General features: G+C 48.4%; 1 protein-coding gene across 1 annotated transcript; it reads left to right on the plus strand.

Annotated features, from left to right (window-relative positions):
- Positions 1-1,777: 1,777 nt before the first annotated feature.
- On the plus strand, positions 1,778-25,021 carry COPS3 (COP9 signalosome subunit 3). The gene is made up of 12 exons (XM_030861161.2): positions 1,778-1,911; positions 5,872-6,001; positions 8,388-8,500; positions 8,592-8,641; positions 10,152-10,244; positions 11,666-11,845; positions 14,483-14,623; positions 16,475-16,648; positions 19,665-19,751; positions 23,340-23,453; positions 24,332-24,412; positions 24,703-25,021. The coding sequence occupies exons 1-12, from the start codon at positions 1,857-1,859 to the stop codon at positions 24,754-24,756; spliced, it is 1,272 nt and encodes a 423-aa protein (XP_030717021.1). The 5' UTR covers positions 1,778-1,856; the 3' UTR covers positions 24,757-25,021.
- Positions 25,022-25,043: the final 22 nt, after the last annotated feature.

Below are 25,043 nucleotides of genomic sequence, written 5' to 3' on the forward strand. Positions count from 1 at the left end.
CAGATAGTTAAATGTGGTATCTCCACTCACTGCTGTGGCTGTTCGTTGTAAGGTGTGTCTCAAGTAACTGCTGGGGACTTCGCTGGTGGCGCAGTGGTTAAAAATCCACCTGCCAATGAAGGGGACATGGGTTCGAGCCCTGGGCCAGGAAGATCCCACATCTAAGAACGCACAACTAAGCCCGTGCGCCGCAGCTACTGAGCCTACGCTCTAGAGCCCCCGAGCCACAGCTACTGACCCCGCGTGCCTAGAGTCCCTGCTCCGCACCAAGAGAAGCCACCGCAATGAGAAGCCCACGCAACGCAACAAAGAGTAGCCCCTGCTCGCCACAACTAGAGAAAGCCTGCGCACAGCAACAAAGACCCAATACAGCCCAAAAATAAATAGATTTATAAATAAAATAGATTTATAAAAAATAGTTTAAAAATAAACTTAATTGCTGGATTTTACACATGAATAGCTTAAAAAATAGTTAGACTATATCCAAGGTTATCCCTCTAACCACATCTCCTTCAGTCATTTCGCTCTTGAGAGGAAGAGAGAAGGGTGGGATGGCCCTTAGCAGTTTTGAAATGAGTGTGATTTGATTCCTGGCTCCTCTTTGCCACAATGCAGGTATTCTCAAACTTTAGTGTGCATCAAGGTTACCTTCAGGGCTTGTTAAACTCAGACTGCAGAGCACCACCCTCAGAGTTTGTAGGAAGTCTAAAGCGGAGTCCAAGAATTTGCATTTCTAAGAAGTTCCCAGGTGGCGTTGATGCTGCGGGCTGAGGAACCACACTTTGAGAACAGACGCCACAATCTAAATAGGCAACAAAATTTAAAGTATGACTAGTAGCTGTGGCTATTTTGAATTATTGTAGTGCTTAACTTCTCACAACATTTTTGGCTTTTATTAAAATCCATGTACTTCCATGGAAATGTGTCCTATAATTCAAAATGTCTGTCTTCTGTTTGAGGACCAAATGTTGCCATACAGCATTCAGGGACAGCTCCATCCTAGAGTACAAGTGTTAAAGTCATTCATCTATACTTGTCCCAAATACATCAATTTATTTCCATCTCTATTTCAAGGTACAATTTTTACTATTATATTTCATATCGACTGACTACTGTAATAGCTTCCTAAATGATTCTCTGAGGTTATCCATGTAAAGTCAGACAGCCCTTTCTAAGTGCAAGTCTGATCATGCCACTCTCTTGCATCAAACTCTCCGTGGCGTCCCAATCTTTCGGGGAAAAGTCCAGTATCTTTAACACAGCTTACTTGACGTGGTCCCTGTCTATCCTGCAGCAGCCCCACTTCACATCACTCCCCTCCAACCATAAGTATTTTACGTGGTTTATCGTGAGAATTGTACAGATGCGGAAACAAGGCAGAGGAAAGCCAAGGTACTTGCTCAGAGTCACAGAGCTACTAAGTGGTAGACAAGGGATTTGACCGCATGCTGCCTGCCTGGCCGGACTACTACCTCGCAGGAAAAGCCTCAGGGAAGAGGTGGCAATTAAGCCGGGCTTGGAGGATTTGGCAAGGTGTTAGACGGGACAGCCATTCCCAACAAAATCCGGAAAGGATGTGCCTAACTAGGAGTTCAGTTCCTTCCTTTGCCCACCATCCCCGTTAAATCCAGGGAGCGATTTCGCGTGTGCACAGAACGAAGACGGAAGGGAAAGAGAGCTGCCTTCCGGCGTGGCATCCCTAGAGCGGATTCCATGGAAACAGTAGCCGGGTCCCAGGTAGGTGAGATCTCGCGGTGCTTGAGCGGCGGAAGTGACGTCATCGCCTTCGAGGCCCTCCAGTGGGTCGCCGGTCCTCGTCCCGCGTGCGCCGTCTCCGCCGCCGGGTCGCCGGGAACATGGCGTCTGCCCTGGAGCAGTTCGTCAACAGCGTCCGCCAGCTCTCGGCCCAAGGTGAGGCGGTGGGCGCAGGCCGCGAGTCTGCGTCCGGGCTGGCCCGGGGGTCTCGGCGCTTGGGCCGGGGCTGACGAGCGCGCGAGCTGGGCGCCCTCTCCGCCCTGGTCCCGACCCCCGGCCTCCGCCCCCCGCCGTCGGTGCCCCCTCGGTCTCGGCTCCCGGCGGCCCCTCCCGACCTGGCCGCGTGGCGGGGCCCCTCGCGGCTTGGCGCGCACGTCCCCCGGGGGCCCTGGCTCCAGGCTCCCCTCTTGCGGGCGGAGTTGTGACCGTTGTTAATTTTCTTCCTTATTTTCATGCAGTTGGTTCGTTCGTTTCATCACCTGCGTATCGAGCCCTGGGCCCAGAATTAAAGTAGTTGGCCGCTGCTGTAAGGCCTCTTTCCCCACCCTGTTTGTTCATTCGTGGAATAGAAATGGCCCTACTCCGCCGAGTTGTCAGGACTGAGAGGGAGGAACCGTTAAAGTTGCAGGAGCTGCGTGACCTTGGGTAGGCACGCTTCTCTCCTGAGTTCCGTGGGCAGGCGCTGCCCCGAGGTTGCTCAGGTGTGGGGCGCGGTTCTGTCTTGTTTCTCTCGTTACTGGTAGGAGTTGGCTTCACAGGTGAGCCATATTCTCTAGGCGTGAAGAAGCAATCCATGCGTTCGTTCGTGCCACGGACTTAAGTTTCTCCTTCCCGCGGTTCCGTGTGCCTAGAAGCTTTGGGCTGGAGTCCTGTCTCGGTCGCTCGGTGTGCCAGCCGCCTAATTTCCCCGGGCCAGTATCCTTATTTACAAGACAGAACTAGGGCTGTGGTCGTGAGCATCAAGCAGGATCACTTATCTGAAAGCTTTGCACACACGCTCTGTGCCAGTCGCTGCTTTAGGAGCAGTGTGCCGGACACAGAGGCACAGGACACTTGCCCTGCCCCTGTGTCTCGTGCCTGTGCCTCTGGGCCTCGTGCTTGTGCCTCATGCTCCCCGAATAGCAAATGTTAATGAGCTTGTTTCCTCAGCTCTTATTCAGAATTTTCTCCCATGAACCTTAAGTAAAGGGAATGGCATAATGTCCCAGCTTTCTCTGATTAGAGGACGTTTCATTGGCCCCCATCTGGTTGGGTTCATTTCACACGCACCCTGTGGCCCTTAGGTGTGTCTCCCCTTGGCCTGCACGAAGTGACTGCCTTATGATTTCACGGTGACCCAGCATTTCTCTTAGGTCTCGTCTCAGGATTGGTTATTTAATTGGGGGAAAATCATGGACTGAAATGCTTAATTGTGGGTGATTCAAATCACTGCAAAGAAGCTATTTCATTCCTGCCAGTGAGATCTCTAACAACATGATGATGAGTTGGTATTGATATTTCCCAGTTCAACTAGTATTATTACCGTGAAAGGTGATACCTAATGGACTTTCTTTGTTATTGTTTTGCAGTGAGTGTGATAATAATGGAATGTTTATTTTTGGTAAAAATTTAAAAGTATAGTAAGAAGCTCTAGAAATTATCAGAGTTCCTGGCTACAGTCACTTGGATTTTTTAAGCATTATACCATTTGAGTGTTTTTCAAAGTTTTAAATTTATTTTATTTTATTTTTTGGTAAATTTTTATTTGTTTATTTATTTATTTATGGCTGTGTTGGGTCTTCGTTGCTGCACGCGGGCTTTCTCTAGTTGCGGCAAGCGGGGGCTACTGTCGTTGCTATGGCTTTTCTTGTTGTGGACTCTAGGTGCAAGGGCTTCAGTAGTTGTGGCACGTGGGCTCAATAGTTGTGGCTTGTGGGCTCTAGAGCGCAGGCTCAGTAGTTGTGGTGCACGGGCTCTAGAGCGCAGGTTCAGTAGTTGTGGCGCACGGGCTTAGCTGCTCCGTGGCATGTGGGATCTTCGCAGACCAGGGCTCGAACCTGTGTCTCCTGCATTGGCAGGTGGATTCTTAACCATTGCACCACCAGGGAAGCCTCTAAGTGTTGTTTTTTTTTCCTAAGTATTTTTTAATAGGAAAAATCACTCAGTTACTGAATAGAAATAGCTGGTATGGGTAGCTTGAAGTTCAAACTGTGGAAGAGAGCTGTTGGGGGACTTGAGAGGTTAGTGCCCGTGGACTTACGTGTGCCCTCCACCGCCACCAGAAAACAGCTGGTAGGATGTGGGAGTAGAGTGTGGCCGTGGTGTCTGTCGTCAGAATAACCCACTAAAATCGGTGAGTCTACCATCGATAATCATCAGGGAAATGCAAATCAGAACCACAATGAGATACCACCTCACACCTGTCAGAGTGGCCGTCATCAAAAAGTCCACAAATAACACATGTTGGCGAGGATGTGGAGAAAGGGAAATCCTCGTGCACTGTTGGTGGGAATGTAAATTGGTGCAGTCACTGTGGAAAATAGTATGGAGGTTCCCCAAAAAACTAAAAACAGAACTACCATACAATCCAGCAATTCCACTCCTGGGTATATATCCAAAGGAAATGAAAACACTGATTTGGAAAGATACATGCATCCCAGTGCTCATAGCACTGTTTACAGTTGCCAAGATATGGAAGCACCTGAGTCCATCAACAGATGAATAGATACAGAAGATATGGTGTACACACACACACACACACACACACACACACACACAGTGGAATACTACTCAGCCATAAAAAAGAATGAAATTTTGCCGTTTGCAACAACATGGTTGGACCTCGGGGGTATTATGTTTAGTCAAGTAAGTCAGAGAGAGAAAGACAAATACTGCATGTTATCACCTACATGTGGAATCTAAAAAATACAACAAACTAATGCATATAACAAAAAAGAAACTGACATATAGAAAACAAACTAGTGGTTACCAGTGGGGTGAGGGAAGGGGAGGGGGCAAGATAGGGGTAGGGGATTAAAAGGTACAAACTACTATGTATAGAATAAGCTATAAGGATACATTGTACAGCACAGGGAATATAGCCAATATTTTAGAATAACTATAAATGGAGTCTAACCTTTAGGAATTGTGAGTCAGTATCTTGTACACCTGAAACTTATATAATATTGTAAATCAACTATATCTCAATTAAAAAAGAAAATTCCTTGGGGGGAAATCGGTGAGTCCAATTCTGGCCTAATTAGATTCTGTACCTTAGTTGTTAAGACATAATATTGTGGTATTGGGGAAAGGTTGGTGGATCAGTTAGATTAATTCAGCAAGCTGCTTGTTGATTGATTGGGTGCTAGGCAAGCACTGCATTCTGAAGCTGGGGAAGGGACGACTCTCCTGCTGAGTTCACGTGAATGACCTAACACCAGGATCCCGGGGATGCAGAGAGCACAGAGGACAGAGAGCCGTGGGAGGGGGGCCCGGGCTGACCCTTGACGTGAGTGAGTCGGGTCGTGGGGGTCGTGGAAGAGTCGCGAGGGAGCACTGAGCTTGGAGAGCAGCCGTGCAGAGACCTAAGGCAAGAGCGGGGACGCTGGTGTGTGAGGGGGGGCTCAGGAGGCCAGGCGGGGCCGAGGGGGCGTTTGGAGGGGTGTGATGGGAGTTGCACTTCAGAAAGGTCAGACAGGTGTAGCGTGGGCTGTGGGCTGGACGAGAGAGATGGAAGGAGGCAGACCACTTGGAAGACGGTGGAGTCCAGACGGGAAATGGTGGGGATCTGAGGGAAGGTGGAGGAAGAGAAAGGAGTGGACCCAGAGGCGTAGCCGTAAGGTGAAGTCATAGTCCTGGAGGTGCGGCGGTGCTGGCGGTGATGTGAACACTGCTGGCTTGGGGGACTGGAAGCGAGAGCGGAGAAAAGGGGAAACCTTCAGGGGCCAGAGGAAAGTGGGAAGTTTAGTGCTGAGGCTGCAGGCAAGACGTCTTTGGCCCTTCTGGGTCCTCGTCCGAAATGAAGGAGAAGAAATCACCCTCAGGCACCTGCAGGTCTGAGGTGTGAAGTCTGGGATTTGACCTCCTTTGGTTTGGTTAGTGGTATAACTGAATGATAGTGTTATTCCTGTTTTCCAGGGCAAATGACTCAGCTTTGTGAACTGATCAACAAGAGTGGGGAGCTCCTTGCGAAGAACTTATCCCATCTGGACACCGTGCTCGGGGCTCTGGATGTCCAGGAGCACTCCTTGGGAGTCCTTGCTGTTCTGTAAGGGCGTTTTCCTCTATGATTTTGTGCACGCTGAACCTCGGCGCTGCACTTTCTGGCTTTGGGGGTTTTTGGTGTATGCAGTAAGCCCTGGAAATGACAGTGAGCTCTTTTGCACAACTAAAGTCACGTTGTGGTAGTTACCTTTAACTCGATGCGGCTAATCATTGCTTTCATTTTTATTTATTTTACTTTTTAAAATTAATTTCTGTTGGGGTATAGTTGCTTTACAGTGTCGTGTTAGTCTCTGCTGTATAGCAAAGTGAATCAACTATACATATATCCCCTCTTTTTTAGATTTCCTTCCCATTTAGGTCACCACAGAGCATTGAGTAGAGTTCCCTGGGCTATACAGTAGGTGCTTTTATATTTTGTTCTGTTTTATCATCTTTTAAAACTCTTAACGTTTATACACATTTTGAAATGTATTTTAAAAAATGAATGGCCATCTCAGTTGAGGGCGCTGTAGTTTGCGTTTATCTGAGTACTTCTATTCACGTAGTCCATTGGATTCTCCCCATTTTCTAACTTAGAAAGAAAAGAGGGAAGAGTGACAGAACAGGGCACAGGGGCTATACCGAGGGAAGTTACCAGTGATCCAGAGCAGCCTGGCTTCCAATTCCCTTCAGACAAGTTGAAGCTGGTTTTTTTTCCCCCTTTTTAAAAAAGCTATAGTTGCTGTACAAGTTTAAGCTGTTTTAGGGCCAAGTTAAATAGACGTTATTTCAATTGGTCTGTTGAACTCTTGTGACTCTGCGTCTTTGACAGTTGAATTCTTTTCTCTTGACGTTGTAGTGTTATAAATCGGGATTTTGTGGTTGTTATGAAAGTTGAGGTAATGTAAGTAAACCGAGAAGAAATTGACCTAAAGTGAGGGTCTGGCTCCACTTGCACTGAGGTTCTGAGACAGGTATGCGTCAGGAGGAAGGTGCCGTCGGAACACGGGCGGCCAGTAGCTCATGTGCCTGTTTGAATGTAAATCTTTATGGATGAGTGAAGTGAAAGGTCCAGTTCCTCAGTTGCACTTGCCACACCCCAAGGGCTCAGGAGCTGCCTGTAGCCACTGTTTCAAACGATGCAGATGTGGAGCAGGGCCTCCGCTGCAGGAGGTTCCGCGGGTTGGGATGGCTGGGGAAGATTTCTGCCGCCTGTGGTTTCCGATTAAAAGAACAGAAAGCAAGATTTGTACACACGTCAGCATACGCGGATGCGCATGTCAAGTGAGGTGATGTGTGTGGAAGCTGTTTGAAACGAGAAGGCGTTTTACGTTGTATATCAGTTAAAGGAAACCTGGGAAGAGCCCCGACCTTGTTTCCAGGTCCCCTGGGTTTGAATCTATGTTCTGCTGACTATGAGGTTTGAGGCCCTGAGCTTCATATTTTTATTTATAAAATGGACATCACAATGCCTTACTGACCTATTGTGAAGCCCAAATGAGATTGTTTGGACACATTTTGATACTTGGAAAGTGTAATTACAGATGTAAGGTGGCATTGTTAAGTAATACTATATAGATGGAAGTACAGATTGAAAGATGGAGAAATTGTCATTAGGCAATAATACCCATTTGATTTTTCTTGAAATGAGTTTAAACCATTCAGTTTTTTGTTCTATTTAAAGAAGAGCTTGCAGTTTACGTGTAAGCAGCGCCTAAGTGGTGGTAGCTTATGTGATTCCTCCCTCGAAACCTCTCCGACCCCCCTTGGTGTTTACGATGGCACTTGGTGGCATCATCTCCCAGGTGGCTCGGCACGGGCCACCTGCCTGAGTCATCCCTCTTCTCAGCGCTCCACTCCTTCCGGGCCTGCCCTGCAGCTAGTTTTTCTCCCAGGTCACCCAGCATCCCCTGGGTCCTGGGGCAGCACCGTGACCATGAGCCGCTGCCGTGGCCTCCGGCCAGCCCGTAGCTTCAGTGTGTTCTGCTCAGGCAGGAGAAGCCCACAGCGGGTTTCTAGGCGAATAAAGCAGTACTGAGCACATCGGACTGCTAAAGAAATCTATTTTTAAAATTTTTTGGTTATGAGTTTATATTCAGTTACTTCACGAGTATCAGGACAACCTGCTATTTGGCCTCATTTGACGGAGTTTTCTTTTTTGAAAGTTCTTTTTTGGTTGCATTTTATTTCTTGCCTAACTGCTCTGGGTAAAAGTTGTTCTTTTTTAAGCATATTTTTCTTAACCTCTATTTGTGTCCATGTTCTGTGTCTTGACTGTGCAGAGAACCAGGCCGGGAGAATCTCACAGATTCCAGTTCTTCATTTTTAAAAGTACTGTGACTCCTTTAACTTCACAGAGCATTGGAGGCAGGACGGACAGACGGACGGACGGACTTCTCCGTTTCCCTGTGAGACGCCAGGACAAGTTGCTTCTTTTCTCTGTGTTGTAGGTTTGTGAAGTTTTCTATGCCCAGCGTTCCTGACTTCGAGACGCTGTTCTCACAGGTTCAGCTCTTCATCAGCACTTGTAACGGGGAGCACATTCGCTATGCAACAGACACCTGTAAGGGGAGCAGCTTTTTCTTCTTTTCCACGGAATGTATTCTGCCCTGTAGTCATTTATATTTTCAATATTTTATTATTGTTGTGTCTAGTTGCTGGGCTTTGCCATCAGCTAACAAATGCACTTGTGGAAAGAAAACAGGTAAGAATGTTATTTGAGTATTTATAGTTCTGTTTCGCACGCCTCTAACCTGCACAGTGCGCTGAGTGTAAGGGTTCCAGCCTGGTGTTGAGACCCTAATGCTCGGATGTACGTGGTCGCTGTGGAGAGCTCAGAGCATCCACTGTGGGGCTCTGACCACAGAAGTGGTGCCTCAAGGGGGAGGCTGCTGCTTGTGTTTGGAACTGCCATTCTAGCACCCTTGTGCTGTAAAATGCCGCTTTTTTGTTTGTTAAACCTTTTAACTTGCAATTATGACATAATTTTAGCTTTACAAAAAAGTTGTTAGGTTAGTATACTTAATTGCCATAAGTGCCCTTCACCCAGAGCCCCCAGCTGTTAGCGTCTCACACCCAGAGCCCCCAGCTGTTAGCGTCTCACACCCAGAGCCCCCAGCTGTTAGCGTCTTACCATACTTGTTCATTCTTTTCTCTTTTTCCTGAGCCCCGGAAAGAAAGTTGCAGATGTGATGCCTGAGTGCCTCCGAGTGTTTCTTAGAAATTAGGACAAATTAAGACGTTCCCTTGCATGGCTGCAGCACGCTGACCAACACGAGGAGATGAGCACTGACCGACTCCTTTAGCAAACCTGACCTGGTTCCGATTTTACCAGTTGTTTCACTGATACCTTTTATAACAGAAAAGCCTCAGATCACAGTTGAATTACATTGTTGTGTGTCTTTAGTTTCCTTTAATCTGGTAAACTCTTTATTTTTTGTGATATTGACACAAGTTGTAATTTGTAAGTTTCTTTTTGATTTGAAATTCAACTTCAAGACTAGTGTAAAAGAGTCTGAAAACAAAGAACCAGTTGGTATTTTGTGGGAGCACTACGTAATTATTGTTTGAGGGAGATGGTTAATCCCAAGTCTCTACTGAAAAAACATGTTAAGCTCCTCAGCTATTTTATGGTCACACCTCCTCTCCAGAAGCTGACTGCACCTCGTGTGGTTCTTGGTCTTGTTATTCATGGTCAGGGCAGGAAAACGGTCCGTTTGTGCTTGGAACTGCCATTCTGGCGCCCCTTGTGCTGTAAAAGGGGCTTGTGGTATCACTCTCAACAGCAATTTACCACCAGGTAAGAGATGTTGCTGGAGAGAATTCACAGGTGACACCTAGACTGCCCTGCGGGACAATGCCAACGTCCTTATCCACAATTCAGTCTCCTAAGCATAGGTCTCATCTGTTGTAAATAATTTGTAAAATTTTTGTTTAGCTGTAAGTATAATGAACTCTTGAGAGTGTAATGTTGCTTTTGATTATTGATCTCCAATAATTAGAAAAAGCTTTATGATTTAAAAAGTTGTGCTGAATTACTCTACTTATCACAATAAACAGCTTAAGACAACATTTTCTGACTGAATAGGGACAGAAGTTTCGTGAGAGGCTGTGGGACCCTCCTCTTGTGGTTTAGAAGAGCCCATCAGTATGTTACTTTCGTTTCTAAGTGACAGCCTAGGACCCAGCGTGCTGACAGGTGTCCTTTCCGACAGCCCCTGCGCGGAATCGGCGTCCTTAAGCAGGCCATTGACAAGATGCAGATGAACACAAACCAGTTGACCTCCGTCCATGCTGACCTTTGCCAGGTGAGCAGCGAGGGGTTGCCCCGAGTCACGGTTGGACTTGGTGAAGATGGCGCTGTGTTCTAAGCCTCGGAATGTGTAGCTGCCCCTGTTGCTGGGAAGGGAATCTTGGGGCTACTGAGCGCAAACCGTCGACTGAGGCCCAGCTAGTCAGCTCGTGATGTGGGGGCAGGTGGGGTGAGTAGCGCTTGTGACCTTAACAATCCCAGTAAGGAGCTCTGGAACCTGAGGACGAACCAGGTGACTTCTTACACTTCAAAGTGTTGTTCATGTATTTATTTTATTTTGTGTGACTCCAAACCCAGATGGCAAAGGGCGGTGGGTATATAATGAAGCCCGTCTCCCACCTGCTGACTGGCCACCCATCCCTTCTCTCCAAAGGAAACTGGAATTAGTAGTTTCTTAGGCATCCTTCCAAAGATGGTTTATGCACGTATAAGCAGATATGTTTATATTTGTCTTCTCTAGTTTTTTAAACACAAATGCTAATCTATACAATGTCTTATGTACCTTGCTTTTTTCTTACTGTGTCTTGGAGATGATTCCATGTCAGTGCTTTACAGCTGCAGAGAATTCCATAACATGGGTTTAGCCAGTCCCTGTGGGGTATCTAGGTTGTTTCCTTAATGAATAGCATGGTATGTGGATTATTTCAACCACATGTTCTAATTTCACATGGAGACGTGCTCTCTTTTCTCTTTATTTATTTATTTATTTATTTTTTGGCTGCGTTGGGTCTTTGTTGCAGTGCGCAGGCTTCTCATCGTGGTGGCTTCTCTTGTTGCGGAACAGGGGCTCTAGGCGCACGGGCTCTAGAGCGCAGGCTTGGTTGCTCTGCGGCATGTGGGATCTCCCCGGACCAGGGCTCAAAGCCGTGTCCCCTGCATTGGCAGGCGGATTCTTAACCACTGCGCCACCAGGGAAGTCCCCTCTTTATTTCTTCTAAAAAACTTTTGTGATGGAGGTGTGACGTACATACAGTAAAGTTTGCAGATCTCAGGTGTACAGTGCGTGCCCTGTGCCGCATCACCCAGACACAGAACTTTGCTGGATCTTGCTTTCTTGAGCTGCACATTCCCTACACTTACCTGAAGCGTTCAGACATGGAAAAGCAGTGATTGGAGAGAAAACTGTTCTTACTTCACCAGGTCAGTGAAGAGAAAAGGTCACACTTGTCGTGCATCTGTAAATAGATGGACTTTGCTTCATACGTGGAGCCCTTTATGTCATAGCTGGTTAGTCTTTTCTAAAGAAATGCTATTGTACTCTGAATGCCTAAGAAAATGGAATAACGTGCTGACATTTAGATCATTTTAGTCAATAAAATGTAAAGCCAGTTATTTTCTAGAACTTTGCGGAATCTGCTCTTTCTGCTAAAGCCGAAGTGCACCTAGAGTGATGGCTTCACGTCAATGTTTCCACAGCTGTGTCTGCTGGCGAAGTGCTTTAAGCCCGCCCTCCCGTACCTGGACGTGGACATGGTGGACATCTGCAAGGAGAACGGGGCCTACGAGGCCAAGCACTTCCTGTGCTACTACTACTACGGCGGGATGGTCTACACCGGGCTGAAGAACTTCGAGCGGGCACTCTACTTCTACGAGCAGGTAGTCGGCGCTCCCCCGGGGGCGTATGAACTTGCAGGCTGGCGGCTGGAGCTGCAGGGGAGGGTCCTTTCAGAGGCCGTTTCCCTGTGGCCAGGGGCGCAGGGCAGGGGAGGGATGGGCACTGTGGGGCAGGCCGACCAGGCTTTGCCACGACCCCCATCTGGTTTGGGTTGAGTTGTGCGTGTCTCTTGACTTCGTAGCTTCCTTTGTGTGTGGGGAAGGGATGGAACCGAGTGACCTTTGACGCATCTTCTTGTTCTGAAACCAGATGTGACGTTCGGTTAAGTTTTTCTTTCTTTCATTGTTTTTTTTTTGGCTGCACCGCGTGGCCTGTGGGATCTTAGCACCCGGCCAGGGATTGAGCCCAGGGCCACAGCAGTGAAAGCGCTGAGCCCTAACCACTGGACTGTCAGGGAACTCCCGAGTTTTTGTTACTTTAATAAATGAAACATTCTTCTGGTCTGTAATTCAAAGGGTGTGAAGGAGTACACAGTGAAGAGTGCCTCCCACCTTTGTGTCTGTGTAATGAGACATATTGCGCAGCTCTGCAGCTTCACTCAGGGTCTAACAAAGATAGACAGTGCTGGCTACAACCAGTGTTTTAGGATAAATTTGCCAGATGTCCATAAGTTCTTTCATTCAGAGCACGTGTTCAGGTAATAGAAGACATTGCAAGCCTCAGAGGAGCTCATGGTGTATTTGAGGTGCTGTAGAAGCCCCCGCACAGACCTGTGAGTGGGTGTCGCCTCAGTGAGCGGGAGCTGGCCAGCATCGCTGGGGGCCTAGGGCAGGTGACCACGGGTGCTGTTGGCAGGGGCGATGTCTTTCAAGGACGTGACTCGTCAGGTAGGACCTTCCAGGGGACTACATTGACCGTACGGTCACAATCTCAGTTCCTCAGAAAACTGCGAGCACACACCCCAGCGACTGAACGCGCGGTGGCTCTGCAGCCTAGCAGAGGTGGGATGAGCCCGCCGATGGTCTAGGGGTGCCGAGACATGGGCGCGCGGCAGGAGGGTGCGCGGTCTGTCACAGAGTTGAAATGTCAAAGACACAGCATGTTCACGTTTACAGCTAGAAGGCTTTTACCTGATAATCCACATAGTCCCTCTTTAGCCCAAGTGACAGTCTGCTTCATGGCGCTGTGTCTTCATGACGTACATCAGTTCCAGGTAGTATTAGTACCTTAATTTCAGGAGGTGACACAGATTTTGTTTTACTGCCCTTTTAAAATCCAAAAGAAGGATGTACTTAGTGAAAAACATTCAGATCACGCAGCATTATATAAAGTAAAGAGTGAAAGTAGCCCCCTCCTCTTACCCCGTGCCACAGGTGGCCCTGGCAGTCCACTAGCCCCCGGTCGGCGTGGTACTCTAAGCAGGTTTGGTGCTTCGCCATTAAAGCAGTGCTGCGTGTGGATCGTGGCACTTGTGTTCTTCTGCACTTGCATGAGTGTTTCCGCTGAATAATTCTCAGAAGTGCCTTGTAGGCTCAGTGGCTTGGATTTTGATTTGGAACATTTGGGCTGATTTGGGTGTGATAGTTTTGAATTCTTAACCCTCATGAATCCAGGTGAAAAAAGGTGGAAAGGCAGCCTCAGGATGGGAGGAAATATCGGCAGATCACATTTCTGATAAGAGACTTACATCCAGAATATACAAAGATGTCTTAAAACTCAACAATAAAATTTTAAAAATGGGCAGTGGGTTTGAATAGACATTGCTCTAAAGAAGATAGACAGATGGCTAAAAGCACTAGTCATCAGGGAAATGCAAATCAAAACCACAGTGTGATATCAAGTCACACTAGGATGGCTGAAGTTAAAAAGAGAGCCAGTAACGTGTCGATGAGGATGTGGGGAACTCAGAGCCCTCGTGACTGCCAGCGGGGTGCACAGTGGTGTGGCCGCTTTGCAAATAGTTCTGCGCTTCCTCAAAACGTTAAACCTACAACTTCCAAATGACCTGGCACTTTGCTCCCAGGATTGCACCCGAGGGAAGTGAAGACAAATGTCCACTCAGATCCATACATGAATGTTCACAGCACCATGATGATTCACGTGGCCAGACGCCCGCCAGCTGAGGATCTGAGTACACAGAAGGTGGGGCACTGTTGGCCCATGACACAGATGAGGTCCTGACACAGGCCTGACACTGCAGGGGTGTGCCCTGAAAATGTCACCTCAAAGCTGCTCACGAAAGACTACATGAAGCCATTTATGGGACCTCCCTGGTGGTCCAGTGGTTAGGACTCCGTGGTCTCACTGCCCAGGGCCTGGGTTCAATCCCTGGTTGGGGAACTGGGATCCCATAAGCCACGCAGCGAGGCCACACACACAGAAAAAAGCCATTTATATGCACTGTCTAGAGTAGCCAAATCCATTGAGATGTGAAGTAGAGGAGTGGTCGCCTGGGGTAGGGGGGTGGGCGGTGACCACTGACGGCCTGGGGTTTCTTTTTAGGGGGTGAAAATGTTCTGAAATTCAGTAGTGGTGATAGTCGCACAGCTTGGTGAAGACACCAAAGCCCAGTGAGTTGGATGTGTTCAAAGGGTAAATGCTAGAGTTAAAAGGTAGTGATTTAGTATAAGTGCTCTTTTCCTAATTCAAGCTCCCCTGCTGTCTTCACTCCTGCTCAGGCCATCGCCACTCCTGCTATGGCTGTCAGTCACATCATGCTGGAGGCATATAAAAAGTACATTCTCGTTTCTTTGATACTGCTTGGCAAAGTGCAGCAGCTGCCGAAATACACGTCTCAAATTGTGGGAAGATTCATTAAGGTGAGTTTTTAAAACAGAAGGATTTCCTAGGTGACATGTTCTGTTCATAGGAAATTGTGGTGATGCATAGCTCTGTCATCTTTTTTTTTTTTGCGGTATGCGGGCCTCTCACTGTTGTGGCCTCTCCCGTTGCGGAGCACAGGCTCCGGACGCGCAGGCTCAGCAGCCATGGCTCACGGGCCCAGCCGCTCCGCGGCACGTGGGATCTTCCCGGACCGGGGCACGAACCCGCGTCCCCTGCATCGGCAGGTGAACTCTCAACCACTGCGCCACGAGGGAAGCCCTCTGTCGTCTTATTCTGCGGGCCCTAGCTCTCCCGGCACGTTAAATTAGCAGATGCTCACTTGCCGCCTGCTGGGCGTCTGGCAGAGCCTGAACCCTCCCAGTCCGTGCACACCGATCGCCTGACGGACCGCGATGTTCCTAGGAATCTGTTTTCACACTTTTGCTCTGGGTGATCATAGCTGTAGATGTTTAAGGTCCTAGAAAAGCAGTGCTGACTCTGTTGGACTCTCACTTTGACCAAGTGCCGGGGAATCTTATTAGACCCCAAGTGCTGCTCACAGAGCTGCTCTTGTTTCCCTGAGGACTCAGCCCTGGGACCACGTGAAGAAATGACCTACTTTTTTTTTTTTTTTAAATAATACATGCTCATAGGGTTTTGGTTTTGTTTTTTTTAAACTGAAGTCACTATCATTCTGATAACAATTTTTTGCTGACCCTCCTTGTACAAAATTCAGAATTTCACTAGATCAGTGTGAGAGTCTTCCTGATGAGAAGATTTCCATGCTGCCTTGTTGAGGGTGGCCCGTGTCCTTCTCTAAGAGCCCGTCGTGCTTCTCAGGCTCCAGGCTTTTAGTCACATACGGGGGCATGGGGGTGGGTAGAAGGACGCGCAGGTTTGGGGAGCTCCCGGGGTGATTGAGGTGGCCCTAGGAGGAGGGCCTTTGTAAGGTGAGGTCCCCATGACTCAGCCTCCTTCCCCACAGTTGTGGTTTGTTGGCGGTGATATCAGAGTGGTGAAGAGGGCACAGGCTTCAGGGTGGGGATGCAGGTTTGAATCCGTGTCTCAGGACCGCGGACCTACTCGTGGGCCTGGGTCCAGTTTCTCACGTATAAGAGAGAGGGGAATGCGTGCACACGTATAAGATAGAGGGGGACGCATGTGCATGTAGTAAGAGGGCAACGTATGTTCACGTAATGAGACAGGGGAACGCATGCGCACGTAATAAGGGCAACGCATGCTCACGTATGATAGAGGGCAACGCATGCTCACGTAATGAGATAGAGGGGAACGCATGCTCACGTAATGAGGTAGAGGGCAACGCATGCTCACGTAATGAGGTAGAGGGGAGCGCATGCGATGGTGAAAGCAGCACACCTCTGAGTGCGCCCTCAGCCCTGTTGTCTCTGGTCCCCCCAGAAGTAGCGAGTTGTCCCGTTGCACCCGGTGAGGTATGTGTGAGCGGGAGAGGGAACTGAGGAGGGTGGGAATTTTCCTTCTTTCTTCCCAAAGTGGTTTATCAAGAGAAAAATCAAGAGCCCCTGATGGAGAAAAAAGACCTGTGTGCCTTTACTAACTGTGTGTGCTGCACTTGCTGTGCAGCAGTTTGCTCTGTACTACAAAGTGGGTGTTTTTTTTGTTTGACAGTAAACTGCTCCATGGTGCATTTCTATCCTTGGTCTTGAAAACTAGGCATTTGCTTTGGGTAAATTATAATTTGTTAGGTAACAGTAAAGGATGTTGAATGTACTTGCTCCAAATTCAGTGCCATGTTTTCTTTTGCGTCTTACACAGGCTCCGTTCCTCTAACTCTCGACTCTGGTTTCTTCCCGCCTGCACACCTTTAGCCTCTTAGCAACGCGTACCACGAGTTAGCGCAAGTTTATTCCACCAACAACCCCTCGGAGCTCCGCACCCTGGTGACCAAGCACAGCGAGACCTTCGCTCGCGACAACAACATGGGGCTGGTGAAGCAGTGCCTGTCCTCGCTGTACAAGAAGAACATCCAGAGGCTCACCAAGGTGAGGCCCTGGCCGGGCCCCTCCGACCCTGGGCTCCTTTTCTCCCCTCGCCCCCGTCAGCGCCGAGGCAGCAGCACAGGGTCTCGTCCTGAGGAAGAGCTCTCCCAGCTGACTCCCTAGGGCACTTTGATGGGTGCTTTTGGTCTTTCCAGTGCTGGGGCAGGGTATTTGAGAAGAGGGACAGGTGAAGGGCAAGAGGTAGGAGATATGGCCACCCTGGGAGGTACAGACAGGGAGCCCGGGGGCGTGGCCATGCTGCTCTGGACCCTGTGGCGGGCTGACGCACGCGGGGGCACAGGGCCAGCACACTGGAGCTGGGGGAGGTGAGCCGATCGTGTATTTTCTATTTTCAAGATGAAAATAAACCTAGTGGCTTTTGATGATGGAAAATACGCTTATTATCAAATGTTAAAACCGCCCAGGAAAGTGTAAAAAGAAAAACGAAGCTCCCCACGAGCCAGGAAGGCGTTTGCTGCAGGCAGTGGTAAACCAACAGAGCAGCGGCGACCGGGACGGTGCGGCTCCTCTCCTGGGGCTTAAGGACGGGGCTGTAGGGCTCCAGGCAGAGGAGGGGAAAGGATGCTGCTCAGTTGATGCGAGGGCCAGGGAGGCTGGAGGGGACCAGGGGGAGGAGGGGCAGCCGGGGAGGCCGCCACTGCACGGGGAGAATTGCTCCTGGAGCAGGAGGAGAGGGAAGGGTCACCGCACACGAGGAGGAGGCCCCTTCCAGACACTCCAGACATCCGTCTGTAAGAGGAAGATGGAAACACGAAAGAGAGAGCACCTCGAGAAGAGGAAAAACAAATGTCCTGTCAGAGAAAAGCCAGCTGGACCCGTAGGCTAAAAAGACCGGACCTAAAAGATTCAAGGTGACCAGCAGCTGAATTCTCCCCACAGTGTTTTCCATTTGGCCCAGGTGCCAACACAGCTGCTCTAAGTACAATAAGTTTCTATCTCGCCATCGAGAGGAGCTGCTGGGAAACAGCTGCACCCGTAGGTGACTGGTACTGGGAGTTTAGATGGAAAACCAAAATGTGAACAAGGAGAGGAGACAGTGCACGTTCAAAAAAATGTTAAGTTACAAAATGGCGGATGAGAGTTAAATGAAGAATTAGAACTTGGGGAATCTAGTAAGTAGGCATCACTGCGAAAATCATCAGTTAAACTCTTGTGAAATAGTCAACCCCAGTTCGTCACTTTGGAATCAGTTGATAGCTTATACCGAGAAGTCGGTATGCTTTATATGGAAAGTGCAGTTTTCCATTTTGGATTGGATAAACACGGATCCAGAGTGTGATCAAACAAACATGAAGGGCCTTGGGTGGCCAGTCCAGGGCGGGGCAGTGGCTTCACAGTCACCAGCGTCCTGGTCCTACTGTGCTGACTTACCATTGATTTGAGTCCGCTGGGCTGATAAGCCCTTCCCGGCGGCCTTGGGGGGGCATCACAGCTGCTGGTGGGCAGGGGCGCCGCCGTGGAGGATGCGTGGCATCATGCCGTGGTGCCAGAACAGTAGATGGGGCATCAGAGGATTTTCCAGCCAGGTTAGTAGTCTGCTATTCAAAGGGCAAAAAAATCAGGCTTTTAAAGAAGTCTCAGCAGGTGTACTGTATGTGGGAGTCGGGATGAGAGGCTGCTGCAGGGCCACCAGGGAAATGGGCTTATCATGTGAGGCTCAGATCTGCTCCACGTTCATGTTTTGTGGGCGTCTCTCTAAATCCCTCTGCTCTGTGTGTAGACACCCCATTAACTGTAGTTGGGATCATATTGTATGTGCTGTCCTGTACACTGCTTTTTTCACTGTCTTCACCTTGTTTCCATGGCAATGTAAGCCTGCACCATAATGACTGTACCTCATACTCTGTTGTACAGATGGTCAAACTCACTCAACCAGTCCTCTTCTGGTAGACATTCCAGTGGAAGTTTCTCCTTATTTTGAAATGGGGAAAAGGACAGTTCCGGGTATTTAGAAATGTTCACTTTTGAGTCCTCATTGGCGCTAAACTACTTAGATACTTTTTAGGATTAACAGCAGTTTCATTCGCAGAGGGCGTGCTACTCTTTGAACTAAAGTATATGTATCAGTAGAATTTTCGGTCATTGACTTATCAAGAGTTTTCAACATCACAGTCTTAACATGGCCTGCTGTGAAAATGCCATCATTGTAAATATTGCCAACTGCCCTAAAAAAAGAGTTCTTTTAATTTGTTCCTGGAAGGGGGCCTTTTCATCAAGTCCCAGGCAAACCCATGATAAACACTGGTTTCCTTTTAACCCCCTATTTGTTTACACATTCTAGCTTTGAATTTTGAAGGACGAATGTGATTTTTTTTCAATTTTATATTATTTACAAGGTAATATGTTTACAATACGAAATTCAAAGACACAAAAATCTCCATCCAGTTCCTATACCCCAGCCGGCCTTTTCTTTCCCCAGAGGCAGCCTGGTGTCACCCGCTTCTCGGATATCCTTCCAGAGATCATCTGTGCACATAGGCACATGCACTCATACGCATGTGTGCTGTCACACGTATGCACTCTTTCCTTGTACACAGATGTGAGCGTGCTGTAGACCCTGTTTTGCATCCTTTTTTATATTTAACGATGCACATGTCTTGGATTCTTTTCCAGCTCATAAAAACTGTCCACACCCAGTAAGTTTTTTACAACCGTGTAGGAGTCCGTTCGTGTAATTGTGCTGCACTCAGCCAGTCCTCTGCTGACGGACTTCTAGGTGGTTCCAATCTTTGCTGTTGCAGGCGGCGCTGAAATGGCGGTGCACACGTCATTTCAGATGTACAGGATACACGTGTGGGATACTGCTTAAAAGTCATTAGTCCTCTAGAAAACTGATGCTGAAACCTTAGTTTATCCATTGCATGTCATCTTCACAACAAAAAGTTATCTTGTACAGTATTGGAAAGCTTTTCAGAGACTCAGTAGAACTCTGTACACATTTAATAAAATTTCTTTCCTCAGCGTTTCTATTTGTGATTAATTAACTTCTGAATTTCAGACCTTTTTAACGCTGTCATTACAAGACATGGCAAGTCGTGTGCAGTTATCTGGACCTCAGGAGGCAGAAAAGTATGTCTTGCACATGGTGAGTGTGTTGCTGTTTTTCAAAAAGTAATCACTGTATTTTTGTCCTTGTAAAGGTAACAGATGTTTACGATAGAAAATACAAAGGAGGACGAAGGGGGCCCATCCAGCGTCAACCACTGTGGACATTTTCGTCGGTTTCCTTACAGTCTTTGGGGTTTTCCCGTGACATGTACTCATGTGTCACACACAGTGGTGTCTTAGCAGTGCTCCGTATTTATATTTTCATTGTCACAGTTTTTGTGAATATCATTTAAAACACTCATGAAATACTTCAGATAATACAAAGAGACACAAAGCAGTGCTGCTCTGCCTGCTGGTCTGTGATGAGCCCACGGACGAGCCATATGTGGGGCAGGGCCCTGCTGCCCTGAGGAAGTCCTGTGCAGCGAGGTAGGGGCCTGGTGACCTCATGGGTGGCAGTCTGACTCACCCCCCTCCTGGGCGGTGTCACCCCGAGACCACACTCAGAGCAGATCCCCACGCGCTCAGCTCCAGCTGCAGATAGCAAATGTCACAGGACACCTGAGACCCGTTTACTTCCCAGTTGTAACTCCCCACTCCCCAAATTTAGATGCGCATTTATTTATTTATTTGTTTTTTAAAGGTTGGCATTTTTATATTTATTTATTTATTTACTTACTTACTTTGGCAGGGCTGCATTGGGTCTTCATTGCGGTGTGCGGGCTTCTCATTGCGGTGGCTTCTCTTTTTGCTGAGCATGACTCTAGGCACGCGGGCTTCAGTAGTTGCGGCACGCGGGCTCAATAGTTGTGGCGCACGGGCTTAGTTGTTCCACGGTATGTGAGATCTTCCCAGACCAGGGCTCGAACCCGTGTCCCTTGCTCTGGCAGGCAGATTCTTAACCACTGCGCCACCAGGGAAGTCCCTGGATAAGCATTTAAATGACTATGTGGTAACCCACCAAGTTGAAATAGCATCATTTAGTTATTCTGTTACACAAACGCATGCCTCCGATCTGATCCCCAAGAGCAAACCTCTGTCCTTAGCCCGGGTCAGGCACGTCTTCTCATGTAGAAAGTCAGCATTCTGCGTTTTCTGCTAGTGATCTCCCCTGTGATGTCAGGAGTGCTGCCAGGTCCGGATTAGGAGTCATGAAACTGTTTTCAGTGTGATAATGGAGTATTTTCTTTCCATAGTTCAATTTACAAATGTTTGGAGGTTTTTTCCTTCAATGTAATCCTCCAAACACAGAGACACACATCCCAAACAAACAAAACCCGTCCCACCTCCCCAGCCTCGGAGCGCCTGCTGAGAGCACCTTGCCGCCCACAGGGTTTCGTCCCGTGGGTCAGCCGCACACCTCCCCGGACTTGCTCGTCAGCGGTGCGGACACAGCTAGCGAGGTGCTTGCCCAGCCCAGACGGACCCTGACAGGCTCCAGACCCGCTGGCGGTGTTCTATCTGCCGGAGACACGTGGCATTTGCCAGGGCAAATGTCTGAGGGCGCTTCTGGTCGTCACAGCTGGGGGTGCTGCTCACATGTAGCAGGTAGAGCCGGGGGCACTGCTCAAGCTCTCACGATGCAGAGGACTGCGCCCGCCACAAAGAATTGTCTGGCTCAAAACGTCAGGCCACACCTGAAAAATCCTGCCCTACCGTGGAAAATTTATGAAGGCAGGGGTTGTTCTTTAAATAAGACTCAATTTTTTTAGAGCGGTTTGAGGTTCATAGCACAATTGAGGGGAAAGGACAGGGCTCCCCGCCCCACACGTGCACAGCTTCCCCTTATCAGTATCCCTACCGGGTGGGACAGTTCTTAGCAACTGACAGCACTACACAGATGTGTCACCATCCCAAGGCCTTAGTGTACATTAGGGTTCGTTCATGGTGTTGGACGTTCTGTGGGTTTGCACAGGTGTATAAGGACATGGGTCCATCATTATAGTATCGTGTGGAGTATTTTCATGGGTTTGCACAGGTGTATAAGGACATGGGTCCATCATTATAGTATCGTGTGGAGTATTTTCATGGGTTTGCACAGGTGTATAAGGACATGGGTCCATCATAATATCGTGTGGAGTATTTTCATTGCCCTGAAAGTCCTCTGTGCTCTGCCTATTTGTCCCTCTCCCCTCCCCCACCCCCACTGATCTTTTTATTTTCTCTACAGTTTTGCCTTTTCCAGAATGTCATATAGTTGGAATCATACAGTGTGTAGCCTTCTCAAACCTGCTTCCAGCCCTACCTCTGCCTAGAAAGGTTATTATTATCCTGATTTCTAACGGCCTAGTTTTAGTCACGTCCTATTTTTGAGTTTTATATAAAAGGCAATGTACAGCATATGTACTGCGGAACCTGGCTTTTTTTGCTCAACACCATGAGATTCATGCACAGTGTTGCGTATCATCGTAGTTGGTTCATTTGCAGGGCTGCAGCGTTCCACTGTACGAGGCTGCCTTTCCGTTCCCATCAGGGGACGCTTGGGTTGTTTCCAGTTGTAGTTACTACAGAGAGTGCCACTGTGGTCAGCCCGGTGTGCATGTCCTTCCCCTTTGTGAAGAGGCAGCTCTCTTTGCTCATGGGGTCAGAGTTACGCCTTCTGTTTAGTGTGTGTTGGGCTGTTGGTGTTTCATTAACTGGGGCCCATCCCTTTCCAGGATGGAAAGGAGCAGACCAACTCAGGCAGCTCAGTTCCACTGTGACAGACCACTGTCACCTGGGGAGCAATTTGTTAGAATAACACCTGTTTGGGATTTTATTGGCTTCTCGCTTTTTACTTCATGGACAGGATTTGGCGGTGAAGTTCAAACAGATAAATCCCCAGTTGTTGATGCGAAGAACAAAGACCTTGAAACTGCCTTGGAATCAACATTGGCAGAAAAGTTTTCTTAAAGGACCAGAAGACAATTTCTACTGGGGTGAAACAAAAATGTGTTAGGGTTTCACTTTTTAAAATGCAACGGCAACGTCAGTTATATCTCACAGAAATTTTCTAAAGATGTAAGGGCACTTCCGAAACATTATGCTAGAGAAGCAAGACACGGAGACCATATATTGTCTGACTCCATTTATATGAAACGTCCAGAACAGGCAAATCCATGGGGCAGAAAGTAGACTAGTGTGCAGGGGCTTGGGAGGGGGGAGATGGGCGTGACTGCCTAGACGGGGTGGGTTCCCCGGGGGGGCAGTGAAGTCTTTTGAAACAGGGTAGAGTTGGTGGCTGCACATCACAAGTGTAGTTGAATCCTCTGAATTGTTCACTTCAAAATGGTTAATTTGGGACTTGCCTGGCGGTCCAGTGGTTATGACTCTGCGCTCCCAATGCAGGGGGCACAGGTTCGGTCCCTGGTTGGGGAACTAAGATCCTGTATGCCGCATGGCCAAATAAATAAATAAACTAAGTAAAATGGTTAATTTACCTTATGTGGGTTTTACCCCTTCACATCTGTCTTGGTGCAGAGCACGTGACAGGCATTTAACAGAGATCTTTGAAGAAGCAGGTGGTGCTTCTAAATGCACATGCAGATGTATTTATTGCTTTCCGTGATTTCTCCTGATCGTATTGAAACCCTGCATGTTCACATCGTTTTGGGGTCTAAACTGCTTTCCTGATTTTCTTTTATAGATAGAAGATGGTGAAATTTTTGCAAGTATTAATCAGAAGGATGGGATGGTCAGTTTCCATGATAACCCTGAAAAATATAATAACCCCGCCATGCTTCATAACATCGACCAGGAGGTAAATATGAATGCCAGGTGTTTTGGGCTGATGTTTATGATGTTATACCTGAAACACTGACTCTATATTCCGAGATAATTTTAGCTCTAAATACGGGTAGTTCCCAACTAGTTTTCTAAGAACATCTTATTTCTTAGAAAGTTAATTTCAAGGCGGACTCTCCCAGGTTGTACGATTATAAGTAGATGGTGGGTTAGCTTATTTGTCTAGCTCACCAAAGCCTCCTTCAACTCCTGAAACAGTTGAAGGGTCTTAGAATCGGTACGGTTTTATCCGTACCCAGTGGCCACCTATACTGTAGAGCCTTCAGTAATGTGAATCTGGAGCCCCAGCTCAGGAAGTCAGGAATCTCCTGTCTCTGCTGGGGGAGAGCGGGCAGCTGGAGGAGACGAGCCGTCCGCGGTTGCCCCTGGGCAGCAGCGTGGGCCCCGGAGTGCATCCTGCTCCGAATGCTTGCCGGGATCTGGACATGAGCCAGGAGTGTGTGGGTGGTCTGGTTTCTTACCTCTGTGTAGGCAAACGGATTGAACTGAACAGCTCCAGAACCTTCAAAGCAGTATGTCTCCACAGTCTGTTTTTGGCAATTCCAAGTTTTCTTTAAAAAACCCTGAAAACGGGAAGGTTTTTTTTGTAACTCATGTGATGGCAAATGAATATTTTTAGGTTTCACTGCAAAAGATGTCAGCGTGTTTGATGACGGGGTGCTGCCCCAGGTCCTGCTGTACTGTGTTGCTGACGGAATCCAAAACTTCTGACTCCAGAATTCATCTGGCCCCAGGGTTGTGACCCTGTAGCACCCACAGTAATAGTCTAGGCTAAAAAGGTGAAGTTGCCCTAAACCCGCTCACTCAGCGCATCCACACCTGTCTGCCACGCAGATGCTGAGGTGCATAGAGCTGGACGAACGGCTGAGGGCCATGGACCAGGAGATCACAGTGAACCCCCAGTTCGTGCAGAAGGTGACTGGGGCCCCCTCACTCACGGAGTGGGCTGGGCGGGGCGGGGTGGCATCCTCCATCAGGTGTGTGAGCTTGTGCCCAGAAGCCATATCGGGGAGGCTCACAGAGACATACTCGTTGGGGACGTTTCCAGACTCCAGGCTGGAAGTGTGTTTAGGGATGAGGGTGGGGGTCCTGGACCTGCCTCCCCTGCACACGGGGTGGCGTCTTCGGGGGCGTAGGTGTCCGGGGCTGGCGGGAAACCCTTGGCCAGGGCAGACAAGTGCACTGCCTCTCTCCCTCCCTTCCAGAGCATGGGGTCACAGGAAGACGATTCGGGAAACAAGCCATCCAGTTATTCCTGAAGCCAGTGCCTCTCCTGAGTTTCAAAGAAGCCTTCTCCGTGTACGGGGCAGGTGTCGGGAAGGCAGCAGGGAGGACCAGGCCCGTCTCACCTAGACACTAAGGCGGTGTGTTTTGTTTTGACGTCTTCGGTCCTGTGTGCTTTCAGAAAACCATTCTCTCTGCAAAGAAAGGAAAACGTTTTCAAACTTTAAAGCCTGTTGTGGATTTATTTATCCTCAGATTAATGTGGTTATTGCATTAAATCTACCTTTTTGTTTTAAATTATTTGAACATTGGCGTGTCTTCT

Source organism: Globicephala melas, chromosome 20, assembly GCF_963455315.2.
Source record: "Globicephala melas chromosome 20, mGloMel1.2, whole genome shotgun sequence".
In the NCBI taxonomy this organism is placed as follows: domain Eukaryota; kingdom Metazoa; phylum Chordata; class Mammalia; order Artiodactyla; family Delphinidae; genus Globicephala; species Globicephala melas.